Genomic DNA, 16449 nt, shown 5'->3' with positions numbered 1-16449 from the left:
TTTTTTTTTTTTTGTTGTTGATATAGTGCAGATTCAAGTCAAAATCATGTCCCCCGGGGATCGGATGGGGCCACAATAGGGGTCAAAGTTTTTTTTTTTGTTGGTTTTTTTTTCTTTCGTTTTTTTGTTGTTGATATAGTGCAGATTCAAGTTTGTTAAAATCATGGACCCCGGGGATTGGATGGGGCCTCAAGGGGGGCATCAAAGTTTTACATACAAATTTATATGAAAAATCTTTTTAAATCTTCTTCTCAAGAACCACTGAGCCAGAAAAGCTGAGGTTTATATGAAAGCTTCCTGATATAGTGCAGATTATAAATTGTTAAGATCATGGCCACTGGGGGTCGGATGGGGCCACAATAGGGGGTCAAAGTTTTACATACAAATATATAGGAAAAATCTTCAAAAATCTTCTTCCCAGAACCACTAAGCCAGAAAAGCTTTCTGATATAGTGCAGATTCAGGTTTGTTAAAATCATGCCCCCCCCCCCCTTGGGGTAGGATGGGGCCACAATAGGGGATCAAAGTTTTACATACAAATATATCGGGAAAATCTTTAAAAATCTTCTTCTCAAGAACCATTGGGCCAAAGAAGTTCACATTTACATGAAAGCTTTCTGACATAGTGTAGATTCAAGTTTGCAAAAACCATGGCCTCCAGGGGAAGGTTTGGGGCCATAATAGGGACTACGGTTTTACACGCAAATAGATATGGAAAATCTTCTGATATGGACCAAGGTGACTCAGGCGAGCGATGTGGCCCATGGGCCTCTTGTTTTATACATCCCAACGATAAGATAATGAGTATGGGGTCCGATTTTAATCAGACTGGAAGTATTATAACATATCAAGAAAAAAATACTATTTACGAAAAGTACCAGTATAATAAGATAAATATAAAATTAGAATAACATTATTTAGCAAAAAATTGCAGCTTCATGATCTGCATATTCTTGCTCTTTAAACAGAAAGAGGATAAGGAATATATATATATTTTTTTTTTTTTTTTTTTTTTTTTTTTATTATACATGTGTTTGAGAAGGAAGTCAATCATTTTAACATTTTTTCAATACAGCATGATAAATGAAGAGATCAAATATCGAAGTTTGGTCAAGATTCTAATCAGTTTGAGGTCCCCTTTTTTGATTTAATACTAATAGTGCTAAATTTGTTGACGTACCCCTGATGTTCTAAAATTTCTATACCTAATGAGATTAGAAGTTGCTGACCCAGTTACCATGCAAGTGAAAGTTAATTTGATACACAGTTCTGAAGAACAATCAGAGTAAGTGGATAGGAATAATTTATTGCTGGGTAGACATTGAATTATGGTCGGAATTAAGATATTGGAGACTGAAGTAACAGGCAGTATATTTACACTGTTTGCAGGTCAGGTAAAATTGTTATCAGATAGAGGAACACATAATTTTATTGCTAGGACTACCACAGCTCACATCAGTTGGAGATCAGTGCTCATTTAATATACATGCAACAAAGTGAGCTCTGAGTCGTCCATGTTTGTGTGATAGCTGGATTTCTTAAATAATTCATGCTAATTAAATAATGATAATGAAGTTGGGATTGCTCTCATGGTCAGATTGCTTCAGGTGGTGGTGAATTCAGTGAGAACAATGTGTATATCAGACAAAGTGGATGTGTGGTTGTCAGGAGTGTGTGTGGTGCCGGATACTTCATCAAATGTAGGCCCTAATCTGGCGTGCTCTGGCTGATCCCAGATGTATAGATTTTATTGTGACAATATGATGGTTGCTTTTTGTAGTGCAACTTTATTATTGTAGATAGATTTGACACATTGAATGTGTCAAAGTCCATTCTTCACCCTGTGTACAGATGACTGGAGTAGTGTATATAGGTTTGGAGACTGATTCAGTTCCTGCAGGAAACGGGTCTCTGTCTGTGAATTAGAAGATGCCAAGGGCCATGAAAGATTCAGATTGTTAGACTGAGAAAAGGTGGAGCTTTGTCAGAAAATCAAATAACATTTCTCAGTGAGGAGAGAGAGAGCATATGATTAGTGTGTAAATGTAGAATTTTTATTAGGACAGTACATGGATAAATGATCACTCAAATGATGGAGTAAAGGGATGTGACTTTCACTCAGTGCTTTGAGTTGTGGATCATGTTCAAGTCATGGGGTTCATGTCCTCAGAATGATGAGCTTCATTAATGGATTGGGATAAACATACGTACCCAGATTAACTTTCCTCATTCCATTCAATGTGTGTTGGACCAATACTGTGAAGTAAAATGGCATTGTTCAAAGGAATTAAGAATTTGCCCCGAAAGCATTCAGTCGAGAAAATGGATTTACCCAAACGCAGAACTCATTCTGATGGTAAGAGCTGTGAAAATGTCGTCTCTCTTAAGTCGGCAATATGTAACTAATGCCAACTCGAGCATTGATGATTTTTAAGTTATCCCGTGTCATTAATTAGTGTTGCATTCAATATGTAGTCCATGTCTTATTCTGAGTATTCTGTTTCAGAAGTAAGTGTAACTTAACAAACTTTGTAACCATACAATTGTACATTACTAATATTCAGTCCTGCATGCTTGTACACTTGTACAGTATACCTACATGAAGCGGTCTGTTGAAGTGTACTGCTGAAGTGTACTGCTGAGTGTACTACTGAAGTGTACTGCTGAGTGTACTGCTGAAGTGTACTGTTGAAGTGTACTGCTGTACTGCTGAAGTGTACTGTTGAAGTGTACTGCTGAAGTGTACTGCATTCCCAGGGCTGATGATCATTGATGTTAATTCATAAAAGAGAACATAAACGGAAAAAGGATGTTTAAATTTGATGATTTTAGACTACATATAAGAAATCCATTCACTTCCAGTTTTCACAGAGTTCTTTATTCTGAAAATTCACCTTTTTTTTTTTAGGCATGTTTTCACCATTTGCAGGGACTAAAAATCTTTCAGATCTGATTAGATTTCGAATTAAAATTTATCGCTTAAATTTGTTCATGCATCCAAAGAAAATCTATAAATAGTCTACACAAGGTTAGCAGATAAATTAATTGGAATTCATCAAATAAGAAAAGCAGTAATTATTAAATGGAGATCGACTGTTCATTTCCAGTATGAAGTTTAGACTATTTAAAAATTTGATGTTCAAAGTTTTTGTATCTTTTCCACAAATTAATACTGGGTTTGATTTTACCTTTATAATTAAAATGACTTGAATATATATATATATATATATATATATATATATATATGATCCACGGACATTATTTGCATTTCTAACATTTTGATGGAAAACTTGACCAGTATTAGAGAATACTTGATAGTGATGAAACGTACAGTAGGTTGATATGACTTACAGGTGATCGCTACTGATTTTAAAGTCAAAACGTCCAAATTTTAAGTCTCAAAGTTTTTGTATGCCATGCATATATCAATTGTTTTTGGGGGTACCTGTAAAGTGCGAAATGAAACGAAATGAAATCTATCGAAACGAAACCCACCGAAATGAAACGAAACTAGTATAACGAAACGAAACAGATTGTATAACCGAAATTTTTAAATTATAATAATTAAAAATGGTATCTTAGGCCCCTGTGAAAGTTACCACATATAGATAAAATTTGCCTCCCCTTTGATATAGGCTTTCGTCGTGACTAATACAAAGTTTTAAAAGCTGGAGGGGGGGGGGGGGGGGGGGGTGAGTATAAGCACAAAGTACATATCTGAAGTTGATTAAACACTATGTGCAATTAGTTTCGGATCCATAAATTTCAGAACGGAGGATTACAGTCTCAGAGGTCTGGGGCAACACTCTAAACGAGGGATGGGGTCCTTGTTTTTGGACTATAATAAGCTAGAAAACTAGTAATATCTGATAGTAATTAAACTTAATGGGCAAATTGGTCATGATACGTATGTAGAGAAAACAAAAATAGATTTTATTTCAAAAGGTCACAGAATGTAATTTGCCACCATTTACAAATTAAATCACAAAAATTTCCAACTGCAGAAAATACCCAGCTTTTTCGAAGAAAAATGTGAAATTTGAAATAAGTAATAAAAGAGATAAATTAGATGTTTACTGAATAAAAAGAAATCCATATAAATGCATGCACTATTGACACACATATACAAAAATAAGTAGATATTTCCTTTGTACCACTCAGTTAGATGAATTAAAGCAAATAGTTTCATATTAAATATATTGCATTGAAATTTATATCAATGGAATCATCGAGGTATCCCACGTAATATACTGTTTTACAATCGCAGGATGTCATAAATGGCAGAGAAGTGATGTCATTTTCAAACGTACTTGTAATGAAATTTGTGCGATATGGCGATGTCACTGACATTTTTGGCACACAAGAAATCATAAAATATTGTTTAGATCTTACTTTGACCCCAACTCAAACAAAATGGAAGATGGGAAGCCCATCAGATCAGCAGAATGTGAGCAGGGCACTATATATTATGGCACAAGAAATTTGTGGAGGGAATGACATGAGAACTGAAGGGTAGCCCCCCCCCCCTCTCCTGAAAAAAAAGAAGCCAATAAATCCTGAAGGTAAAGAACATCATGGATGAAGATGGAAGTTTTTGCCCCGACAGCTATTTTATTTCATTTGTGTTCTATTCCATTATGTAAAGAGATATTAAATTATAAAACTTTTTATAAATAACCCCCCCCCCCCCCCAGAAAATGATGCTTTTAAATAACAAATGAAATATTTTTCTAACAAATGGATGAGTTATTAACATTTTCTATGACTTTTTAGGACATTCCTCGTACATTATATGTAATACAGGATGTTCTGCATAATTTATTTCACACACAGAATGATTATGGCAACACATGAAGTCGTGGATCATGTAGCAGTAATTGTTTGGATGTAGCTGACATAACATAACAGTCAACATTGATTGCATGAAATGATGTTCCTCATTAACAAGTGATATTATTTCTTGCCATTAACTAGCATCATGATCAATGCAATAAGATTGCCCATGTTCTCTCTCTCTCTCTCTCTCTCTCTCTCTCTCTCTCTCTCTCTCTCTCTCTCTCTCTCTCTCTGTTTATCTTTTTTGTGGACCAGGGCCCAGACAATGTATTTCTGTATTTTACCATTCTGTGCTGACATGTTCATTCCAATTCAAATTCAAATTTGAAAGCTCTTTAGGAAAACTAAGTCTTATTCTTTTATTTCATAGAAAAGATCATGTCCAATACACATAGTTCACTGATATTTACTACAAACTGGTATATATAGTACAGTGCTCCCTCGATATATTGCCCCCCATTATAATGCCACCCCCGCTTATTGCCTGAAAATCCGAAAGAATAGATTTCCTCCCATGTTAATACCCCCGTTATAATGCCAACCCAGCATAATGCCATATGCCACAGATTTTCACAAACAAATGGTCAAATTTTATAGGGTTTACCCTTGATAATAATGCCAATTACCTAACACCCATCAGTAATCACACCTGTACTTTGATAGCGGCCGGTGCAGTGAAATGTGAAAGTTTCAACAAGGTATGCAAGTGGCCAGGTTAATTACCAATAATTGCAGTATTGAACTCAAGATAGCTTAAATGTTTATACTGGGTGGAGTCCAAATAACTTTATGGTATTGAATTTCTTTTTTGATTGCTCAGTGAATTGTCCATAATGGTTAATTCGTTATAATGCCACCCCCGCTTTATTGCCCAAATTCGTCTTGAACAAAATTTGGCAATATATCGAGGGAGCACTGTATATAGAGTGAAGGGAGCTAACAAAGCAGCAATTAAATTCTCAGTTGGTTGCTCAAACTCTATAATACTATATATACCAGTTTGCTCAGATTGTGTCTGATTGTGTTAGTGAGTAGATAGTGTAACATCATGATGTGTGTTAGTGAGTGGATAGTGTAACAACATGATGTGTGTTAGTGAGTGGATAATGTAACAACATGATGTGTGTTAGTGAGTGGATAGTGTAACAGCATGATGTGTGTTAGTGAGGGGATAGTGTAACAACATGATGTGTGTTAGTGAGTGGATAGTGTAACATGATGTGTGTTATTGAGTGGATAGTGTAACAACATGATGTGTATTAGTGTGGATAATGTAACATGATGTGTGTTAGTGAGGGGATAGTGTAACAACATGATGTGTGTTAGTGAGGGGATAGTGTAACAACATGATGTGTGTTAGTGAGTGGATAATGTAACATCAGGATGTGTGCTTTACCTGAATGATTAGAGCAAATACATCAATCAATAAAAGTACTGGAGGTACTGAACAATTCCAAATATTTTGTCTACTTTGTCAACATTCACAAGGTGTAGTACTAGTAAGAAATTCTAAATGTGCAATCTAGCTGTCACCAAGTTGATAAAAAGGAGAAGAAATAAATGTAAGATCTTGTAACATTAATTATGTAAACAGCACATATGAACTCATTTTGAGAATTGACCATTACTGGTTCCATGAATTTGACAAAGCAACCAGCTTGCTTTAGTATCACAGTCAGCATTATATGGCATGGGACTGGAAGTGCCTGTGAATTGATTGAAAATTAACTGATTTCAATAAGTACATTATGCTAAGCACTTAAAGAAATGCCATACTGCTATCTATTATATGCGTATAACTTGATTTCATTGAAGTGGGCACATTGAATTGAATGATTTTCTTATAATCCACTATATACTAAAGGCATGTATTGCATTCTATCCTTCAGCTTCTTTTCAGTGTTATTTCAGTCAGTTATAACGTGGTGATTGTTATTTTTACTATAGTGACTCTTTAAAGGGGCTTGGACACGATTGAGCTGAAAATTTTATTTTTCCATTTATTGTTTAAAATGCTTAACTAAAGTATTTCTAATGGTCAACCAAAATTTTATTATCAATTTCCGAGTTACAAGTGAGATTCAGAACTCACAATTCTTTGGTATATAAACAAGGCTCGTGTCATGTTTTTGTTTGTAAACATATACCATGTGTAAAACAAAATGAGATGTGGCAAACACTAGAAACTATTTGATTGCAGAATTAACTTGTAAATAGAAAAATCTGCTTTAAATGAACTTTTACTAGTATACATGTATTTAACATATGTAGACAAAAACATGTTTATGTAACAAAGAATTGGGAGCTCTGCATCTCCCATATACATTCAAAATTTTTCTGACCATTAGAAATGCCTTAGTTAAGCATTCTGAACATTAAAAATATAATTTGAAAATTTTCAGCTCAAATCGTGTCCATGCTCCTTTAATATTGTAACCAACAATATTGTCAGTGTACCTCACAATTTAACAAAGCCTCGTAGTCTCTGCTATCTAAAGTGGATAATATCTGTGTGCCTATTGTATTGAATGGAAGGCATCGTCTTTTTATGTAATTTAATTATTCAACCAATTTCTTGGTATACGTGTATACGGATACTGTTTAGTTTAAAATATCAACTTGTGAAAGAACAAGGTAGAATTGTTCCTTTATTTCTAAAAAAGGATGGAGATTCAGTTTGTTTAGTGGTTTTCCCATGAAATGAGAGTATGAAGACTGGAAAGTGCAGAATGAATTAGTTTCACACTTATAATGCCTGTAGCTTGTATCTGTGCTGACAATTCATAGAAAGTGATGAGTTCATGCTTCTGCTCAACTCCATACAGATAGAACTATATACAGGTGACTCTCGATGGGTCGAACTTTGATCTCTTGAAGTGAAATCATGGTCCCGATTTTTTCTCTCTATATAACAAAGCAAATTTAATATTAATCTCTTGAACGTTCGATCTCTCGAAGTTCTCGATCTCTCGACTTGAAGTTGGGTCCCGTAAAACACATTTCATTGTTTTTCACTCTCGATCTCTCAAAGTGGTGGTAGCCTATACCCACTGTTACCCAAGCGTGTGATAATTTCCCCTTGGACCTTACCTGGATTTTGTTGATTGCCAGAGGATAGTGTGGCTGTGGTAATTAGGTGTTTACATAGGTGGAACATTGCCTTTGCTTCTTTGTGGAGGTGGCAAACTTGAGTATATAATTGGCTAATTGGTCAGTTTACACCTTACCCAGGGGTCTTGTGATGATTAAAATTCTTTATAATCCAACTATGAATAAAATCTATAATTTGTTTTGACTTGACAATGAGAGTGTAAGTTTTATACATTCATTTAGAGATCTACAGACTGTTAAATTTCTTTAGTTTGTTCTTGGCATGGTTAAAATTACTCTAAAACATCCGTTAAATTTCCTTATTCGTTAGAATTTTTGCTTTGTGTAAAGCGACATAACATTGCGCTCTGTTTAGTTAGCGATAGTAAAGCTTTATTGGAACTTGGTTTTGTATGCCTATCTTAGCAGGATTAAAGAACAAATAAAGACATAAACTTTGAAAAAAAATTTATTAATGCAAAATGAGGTTCTTTATTTTAATATCAAATTAACTACCTGACAAATATAAAGGAAAACATGTCAAAACGATATGATCTTGTTGGTAAGCATTTCCAGTTACTGTAAAATCTGAACGATATCGGTGGACCTTCAATTTCCAAATTTCGATCTCTCGAAATCTCGATTTCTTGAAGTTTTATCAAGGTCCCTTGAACTTCGAGTTATCAAGAGTCACCTGTATGTATATCATTATTATGTTCAAACTGTCAAAATATCATGTTTTTACTCAATGGCTGTGCACTGTAATGTGTAATTGAAAATTTATCATGCTAAGACCTCTGTTCCATCAACTTTAATCAAATTACTATGTAATTGATATACATAATGTATTTGTGATGTCATATTTAAGTGGTAAATGAGTATTTCACAGGAAAATTAATTTATTTAAATTCATAGTGCTTTTAACTTTCAAAAAGCAGATTCTAGTAGTTCTACCATCACCCTGGAACATTAGTATCTATTGATACCTACTTCTTTCAGGACAAGACTCGGAACATGGAGACCATTCCCACTGTCTGCACTCCTCTGTTTCCTCACCAGCATTTGTCTTTGGGCAAAACAGGGCCAATGTAAGTAAGCCTCTATATGCAGGGAATGATCTAGTATTGGGGTTCAGAACTATTTTAGCGATTTAGAGGCTCACAGTGAGATACAACTGACTTGATGCCCATGTTTAAGGAGCACAGGGACGTTTACTGAGACTTTTACTTGCTGAAGACAAAGACGGGACGTACATGTTATGGTATGGCATCATCCGTCTATCTGTCCATCCAGGCGTCCGTCTGCAAAATGAAAAATGAACCATAAGCTCCAGGAGCTTACAACTTGGTACATTTGATCACCATGATGAAAGGAAGATGCCTATTGTTTCTCAAGGTTAGAGGTCAAGGTCATAATATTAGTGAATAGGAAAACCTTGTAGGCAGAGTACAAACCAAACTATTGGGGCTAGGATCGTCAAACTTGGTTCACATACTCCTCATATCCAAGTGGAGGGCGCATTTTGTTCTTCAAGGTTAAAGGTCAAGGTTGTAGTATCACTAAGTAGAAAAACCTTGTTTTCATTATGGATACGGATGTTGCCTTGAAATGTAGTCACACGCTTCGTCTTGGAGGAATATAAGTTCAGTTTGCATTTCAGGTGGATTGGTACACCTTAACCTACTTTAGGGGTGAAAGTAGGTCAAACAGTTTTCCAGATTTTTTTTTCATTATGTCTACAGGTATTGCCCTGAAGTTTCGTCACAACCTCCCTCTCTGAGAAATACTTAATCAGTTCACACTTCAACTTGATTGGTGCGCTGTGACTAAAAGTAGGTCAAATAGTTTTTTGGACTTTTTCTCATCATGGATACAGATATTGCACTGAAGGTGTAGCAGATGTATGTTGTACTGTTTGTGGTACTCTTGTTACTTGCGTATGTAAATCATCTGCAAACTGTTGATTAGGATGGACTCAGTGGTCCACTAAAGGTTATCAATAGTCCTCTACTAGTTTTGTAATGGTTTTCATGCAACCAGTTACTAACTGAAATGCATTTTGGGAGAAGATCAGGTCTAATCTTCCTTTTAGATAACTTTGCATTATGTTTATAAATTAGATTGGAAAGTCGGGAACTGATTCAAAGGATGTGTAAAAGTTTTTGTTTATAGATAAACATTTGAAGATTTGTTGATATTACATGTATACAAAAGCAATTAGGAAAGGGCTTTCATATATAAATTTAGAGGTCATGTAGAAGTGGTGTGCTCTGGCTAACGGGTCTGAGGTGGAGTGTAATTTTGTACATGTATATCAAGATGCCATTTTTGATAAAGCATTGAGTGTGTCTCAGGAAAACTGTCTACATCCTGAGAAGAAGGGAAATTGGGGAAGTGATTAAATATTAATACAGAAACAAAATAAAACAGCTCATAGGATTATAACTAGGCTCTGTATGGATTTCTAAGGATGTTGAAGAAGTCTGTCAGTCTGTCTCGGAGTCTTAAAAACTTAACATCTAAGGTGGGTAGATACTATGTTGATTTTGTGACAAGATGGCTTAGATTTGGACATTGTTTTTCATTAGTGTCAGAACTACAAATGATAGTAATTATCAAGCTTAAAGTTGAATGAATATATAGTTAATTAGCACAGACATGGACTGTCTGTCTTGTGTGTCCATTACTGATAAAACACTTAATTAGTGTATTCCTGTCTATATAGTTACTGTTTTAAGTGATGTATTACATGTAGTATGTATGATAAGAAAAAGTTTTTGATCTCGATAGTTCTGTAGTTTGATATTTACGAGGTAGTTGCGTATAGTGTTGTAGTATCTTTTTTTATTTTGACATTCGTGTTTACTTTCACAACCTTTACAAGCCTGGCCTCGGCAAAACAGGAAACTTTTAAAAAATTTCATAAGGAAAAATAATGCAGGTATGTTGATGGAGGATGAAGCACTTATGAATGGTATAATCATGTGTCACATTGGGCACAGCTAAAGGAAGCAGATCATTGTATAAAGAGGAAGTCATTGCACAGGATATTTTTAACTATTTGTATTTCCTTCTCGTGATTATAGTCAATCTCAACACACACACATATATAATCAGCTTTACATTTTGAAATTATCATTTTCTGAGGAAATATATAGAATGAAATACCATGCACACAGGCAATTTTTTTGTGTGTAAAATACTTGGGCAGTAAGGTTTTTTTTTTTGTTCTTATTCTGACAGCTGTTAGACTTTGTAGTAGTGTTTGGAGATTCATGTTATTATTGATTAGGGTAATGGAGTAAATCTACATAAATTTAATCACTGTCTGGAGTGTGCTCAGTGATGAAATAATACAGAATTAATTACATTTGGAAACCCTTGCCGTTCCTGCAATGTTATCATTAAGTAATTGAATCTAGAAAGAATTTAAGTGCCAGAAACATTAAGGTTTTGCAAGTGGCTGGCTTATTCCTGAAGCTGAATGGTTTTTATTTGGGATAAAATCAGTGAATGAAAGACAAAACAAGAAACACCATTTCTGTAAGGTGATTGATGTTGCTGAGACCTCTGGATGGTGCTAATCTCGGCAGGAGTAACACTGCACATAATTAGACAACTTTTATTGATCGGGGTTTCCTTGGCTAGTCCAAGCAATCAAGACATGTTTTATGATGCACACACAACAAAACACAATGGTAATATATAAATGGGGATGGGATGTACCAAATCACCCTACACAAACAACTTTCAGCTTTTCTACAGTTCAGAATATTTTCTGGTCATGTGAGCAGTGATAAAGGGAAGAGGAAAACTTGGACATGGAAGTTTAATGTATTGAACTGTGGGAAGACCTATGGCTGTGTCATAATAGGACAATAATAGTCCCATAGATAAACAGTCAAGATAGGTGATGAGATTTATTGTTGATGTCTAAAAGGATGATTGATGCAAATGGACTTTTATATGTATTAAGATGGAGCTGATCATCTTCATATGGTGATGAAGGTAAATTTATAATTCTTATTGATGTTCTTTATAAGGACATATATGCAACACTTCTAACATTTCCTCTAAAATTATTTCTTTTCTTTGATTTGAAGAGTTCTGAAATAGGTTTGGATTTTATGTTGTACATACTTTGTATATGGGACTCGGGGTAGCCCAGTGGTTAGATCACCTTACTAGCAATGCAAGGGTCCATAATTCAGTCACCAATTGTTTCAAAGATCTTTCTCCATTCTTTGCTACAATAACTTTGTAATGTCCATATATACAAACTTCTTTAATACATAATAGCTGACTACATTTTTATTTAAAACAGCAGGATTATCAAATATGTTAACTAAAAAACAGATATGGTAATATACCCCAAGATTTTTTTTGTAGAAACAAGATAGAATGCAAGTGAATTGTACGTGAAATGTCACAAAAAATTATATATTATTGAGAAATGTCATCTACGTCTTAAAAGTCGGCCTGGGTATTTTTGGAGCAGATCCTTAATAATGTAGGGAAATGTGTTGAAATAAGCTGTATGGAATTTTTATTACGGTAGTCCCCTAACAGTGAAGCTGAAGGAGGCTCTATATAGGATTAGGTTAGCTCTTCATCTGTCTGTTTGTTCCTCTATCAGACTTTCCCACTTGGTTTTCTGCACTTTTCCCATCATGCTGTGAGTTAGGAAGCTGTTTGTCTATCAGACTTTCCCACTTGGTTTTCCACACTTTTCCCATCATGCTGTGAGTTAGGAAGCTGTTCCCCTATCAGTCAATCTTACCCACTAGGAAGCTGAAGTTTAGTATGTGGTTTACTACGTGATCAAATTTATGTTGAGCGATTTTTATGAGATTTATGTGACGTTGTGTTGAATAGTTTTCTGGACTTTCCCCCTATATGCTGTTTTATAAGGAATGTGAAATTTGACATGTGGTTACCTATTTCCGGACTTTTTTCACTTGAATTACCATGCTGTGATTTTGGAAGCTGAAAGAGGTATAGCGCATTTGCTGACGATACGGCCGACTCAGAAATCTAAATGGAAAACACCGGTTTCCAATAATAGACTGGCGTGTTATATTTAAATATAAGGCCAACGCTTTTGATGTTTCGTTAACCAAGATAAATAACTGCCACAGTTTAGCATTACTGACATTTATATGAGCCATTTTCCTATTTGGAATGATGAACAGTACAATATTTTCATAGACCTGTGCATTCATATTACACAACAACCCTTTTACATATGGCATTACTTAACTCACTGTTCTGACATGACTGCAGCGCCTTTAATAGATGTCATCAGTTCATTTGCCTTTGGTAGATAATTCGAGTGTTTAGCTTTGCCTAAATATCGTATGACAGTTGCTACATGAGTTTTTATATAACAGTTCTTTTCCTCCCTTGACCTATTTTTACTTATTACATGCTGTGCAATTGTGTCCTTTTTTGTAGTATTTGTTTAGCTTTTTGTCAGCCACATTACGGTTTGAAAATCCTGTGCCACACAAGAACATGTTAGTGTAAACAAACGGAACTACAGTGATCTCGGAATAAATTCCCTTTCTTTAAGTCATAACTTGCAAATATTAGAGGTTATGGTGAAAATGACTAATAATTGTTGTAATATATGTATCACATTTAAAACATCCCCCTCAAGAAAACGGCCGCAAAAAAATGAAAAGCCCAAAAAAAAGAAAAAAAGAAAAAGATTGGAAAAATGTTGGACTTGAACTCGGAATGAATGGTTTAAGTGTAAGATGACCGAGCACCTAAACCACTAGGCCACCCAGGCACGTGAGTTTAAATGTTTAACGTTTGACAGGCTGCTAAATCTCAAGGTAAATTTTGAGAACGATTTTTTCATATTTTATCCATTTTCAACAAGAGGGCCACCTTAAACCAAATTTTCCTCAAACAGACTTATATACAGTCATAATCAAGTAAAACAATTTCAGTGTTTTATTTCTGGTTTAAGGTGGCCTTTTGCAACGGTTTGCAATTTTTCATGCCCATTACCTTACATCTACTATATAATCACGGTGATGTTTATTCTTATCAAATAAAGATACTATCAACATATCGACATCTTTATTAAGTAATTTGGGTAAACACAAGTATAAACTAACATTGTATAGCAGAATATTTGTAAAAAATGATATTCAAGAAAAAGGTATTTATGTAGGCGAAATTGCATACCAAGTGCGCTATACCCCTTTCATATGTAATTTACCACTAAATGTTTACAGATCAAGTTTAAGTTTTGTCCCTGTGGACTGATTTTTACGAGATTTTGATATGAGACTGCGCCGAATGTATAATTTTATGGAATTCTCTCCACAATGCCTTAACTTAGGAATCTCAAATTTGATCATGTGATTATCAAATGAGTATATACAAATTTACTTACACTTTGTCTACAGCTGAAATATTTTTACAAAAATTGTAAAACTTAGTCTGCAATGGATGACTGTACTCCGTCTAAGTTTTCTATTTTATATTGCATGAGATCTTTGTAATTTAATAAGGCTTACCGATTTGTAATAGTATTTTTCTGATTTTCTGCATCTCTTTACAAAAGATTGAACTTAGATATTTCCAAATATTCAAAAATGATCTGCATGCTTATCCAAATATACATAGTCTGCATATAGGCATAATGGCATCCTTCAAATAAAGAGAGGTGCCCGTTAATGGACATGTATTGCTTTTGCAATACTCGCAGAACTTGTAAATGAAAGAGATTATAATTCAGTGTGTAGGAATGAATTTTATTTATTAAGTCATGTCATCAATATGGATAGGTCAGAATTATATTTCTGCAGGATAATGTTTGTGATGGGTAAAATTACTGGAACAGATACCTCGGTTTTAATGTAGTTTGATTTTTACCCACTATTTGCACATTTTGTAGATACACAGATTATGAAGCAATTGCAGTATCAAGTTCACATATTGCAGCCAAAGGATTTGCATTCCTTGACAAGATGTCAATGTGATTATTGATCACAAGTTTATGAATTTAGACCTTAGTTTCATGGGCTTGTGAATGAAATAATCAAAGTACTGAGAGCTGTGCTTGAGTAGAGCCCATGGGTCGAGACTGTATTTTTGCTTTGTGTGCAATTTGCTACGAATGTATAATGTAAATAAGACATGCCCATAATTTAGATAAAATTCTAAAATGAATTTCAAGTTTCATCTAAAATAAGCTCCTCTCTTCTCTAGACTTCACCTTTATGTCTGATTGGGTCAAGTTAATTTAAAGATTGAGAACTAATAAATGATAACATGTCACTAAGACAATTGAAAAAGTGTTCACTCTTGGACACATGCAATTTTCTTTTTTCCAGTTCCAAGAGACTGACAACACATTTAGTGAACAAAATGTTTTAGTAGCTAGGTCATCTGAGTCGCTATTGCTATTGGTCTGTGTTGGTCATGTATTAACAATGGAACATTTTTAACCTCTTCTTGATAACTACCCTTGCAATTCTTTTCAAATTTGGTATGAAGCTTCTTTGGAAAAAGGGAGACATAAATTGTAAATTTCAGAATTACTGCACTGACAGTCTTATGCGTGGGGCAAAAATTGCTAAAAATTGACCAAATTTCAAAAATCTTCTTTACTAGAACTGCACATGTACAAGAAAAACAAATTGCATAGTCATGTAGAACAGGATGGCCTCTACCAAAATTTTGAATTTCATGATCCCTGGGGTAGGAGTTCTCACAGGGCAGGGCCAATTTTTGCAATGTGTTTATATGTAAAACATATGAAAAAAATCTTTAATGCTATTTGTACATCTATTAAGACTGAAACTTAATGGATATCTAAAAAGAGCAGGAGCCTGTGGGGATCCGGGTTAGAATAGGTCCTCAGTAGCCCTTGCTTGTTGTAAGAGCTAGGTGACTAAATGGGGCCGTCCTTCGAATGAGACCACAGAAAGCCAATGCCTCGACCATGTCACAGCAGCTCTTACGACAAGCAAGGGGTACTGAGGACCTATTCTAACCTGGATCCCCAGGGGTGAGGGGTACTGAGGACCTATTGTAACCGAGATCCCCGGAGTGAGGGGTACTGAGGATCTATTCTAACCTGGATCCCCGGGGGTGAGGGGGTACTGAGGACCTATTCTAACCCAGATCCTTGGGGATGAAGGATACTGAGGACCTATTCTAACCCGGATCCCACAGGAAGTAAAGGCCCCATGTCACAGCAGTTCTTAGGACAAGCAAGGGGTACTGAGGACCTATTCTAACCCGGATCCCCAGGAATGAGGGGTACTGAGGACCTATTCTAACCCAGATCCCTGGGGTGAGGGGTACTGAGGACCTATTCTAACCTGGATCCCCGGGATGAGGAGTACTGAGGACCTATTCTAACCCGGTTCCTCAGATGGTGAGGTGTACTGAGGACCTATTCTAACCTGGATCCCTGGGGGGTGAGGGGTATTGAGGACCTAATTTACTTCTGATCAGATGCATTGTGTTGTGACCTTGACAAAACCAGCAAATAGATCT

At 35.3% G+C, this 16449-nt stretch overlaps 1 protein-coding gene across 8 annotated transcripts in view; it reads left to right on the top strand.

Moving 5' to 3' along the window:
- LOC125648367 (oxysterol-binding protein-related protein 8-like) overlaps positions 1–16449 on the top strand; it is a 57815-nt gene that overhangs the window by 19457 nt on the left and 21909 nt on the right. For 3 of the 8 annotated variants that reach the window (XM_048875377.2, XM_048875382.2, XM_048875378.2), the window contains exon 3: positions 8926–9014. The exons of 1 other annotated variant lie outside the window; for it this stretch is intronic. In XM_048875377.2, coding sequence (XP_048731334.2) covers positions 8926–9014 — 89 coding nt within the window. Of the gene's footprint in view, positions 1–1799; positions 2357–8925; positions 9015–9807; positions 10451–11068; positions 11935–16078; positions 16328–16449 lie in introns of those variants that run through there. 4 more of the 8 variants (XM_048875379.2, XM_048875383.2, XM_048875384.2 and 1 more) reach the window with 4 other exon arrangements.

This window comes from Ostrea edulis, chromosome 6 (assembly GCF_947568905.1).
Source record: "Ostrea edulis chromosome 6, xbOstEdul1.1, whole genome shotgun sequence".
NCBI classification, from domain to species: Eukaryota; Metazoa; Mollusca; class Bivalvia; order Ostreida; family Ostreidae; genus Ostrea; species Ostrea edulis.
Note: the sequence above shows the minus strand (reverse complement) of the source record. Positions and strands in the feature narration are given on the sequence as shown.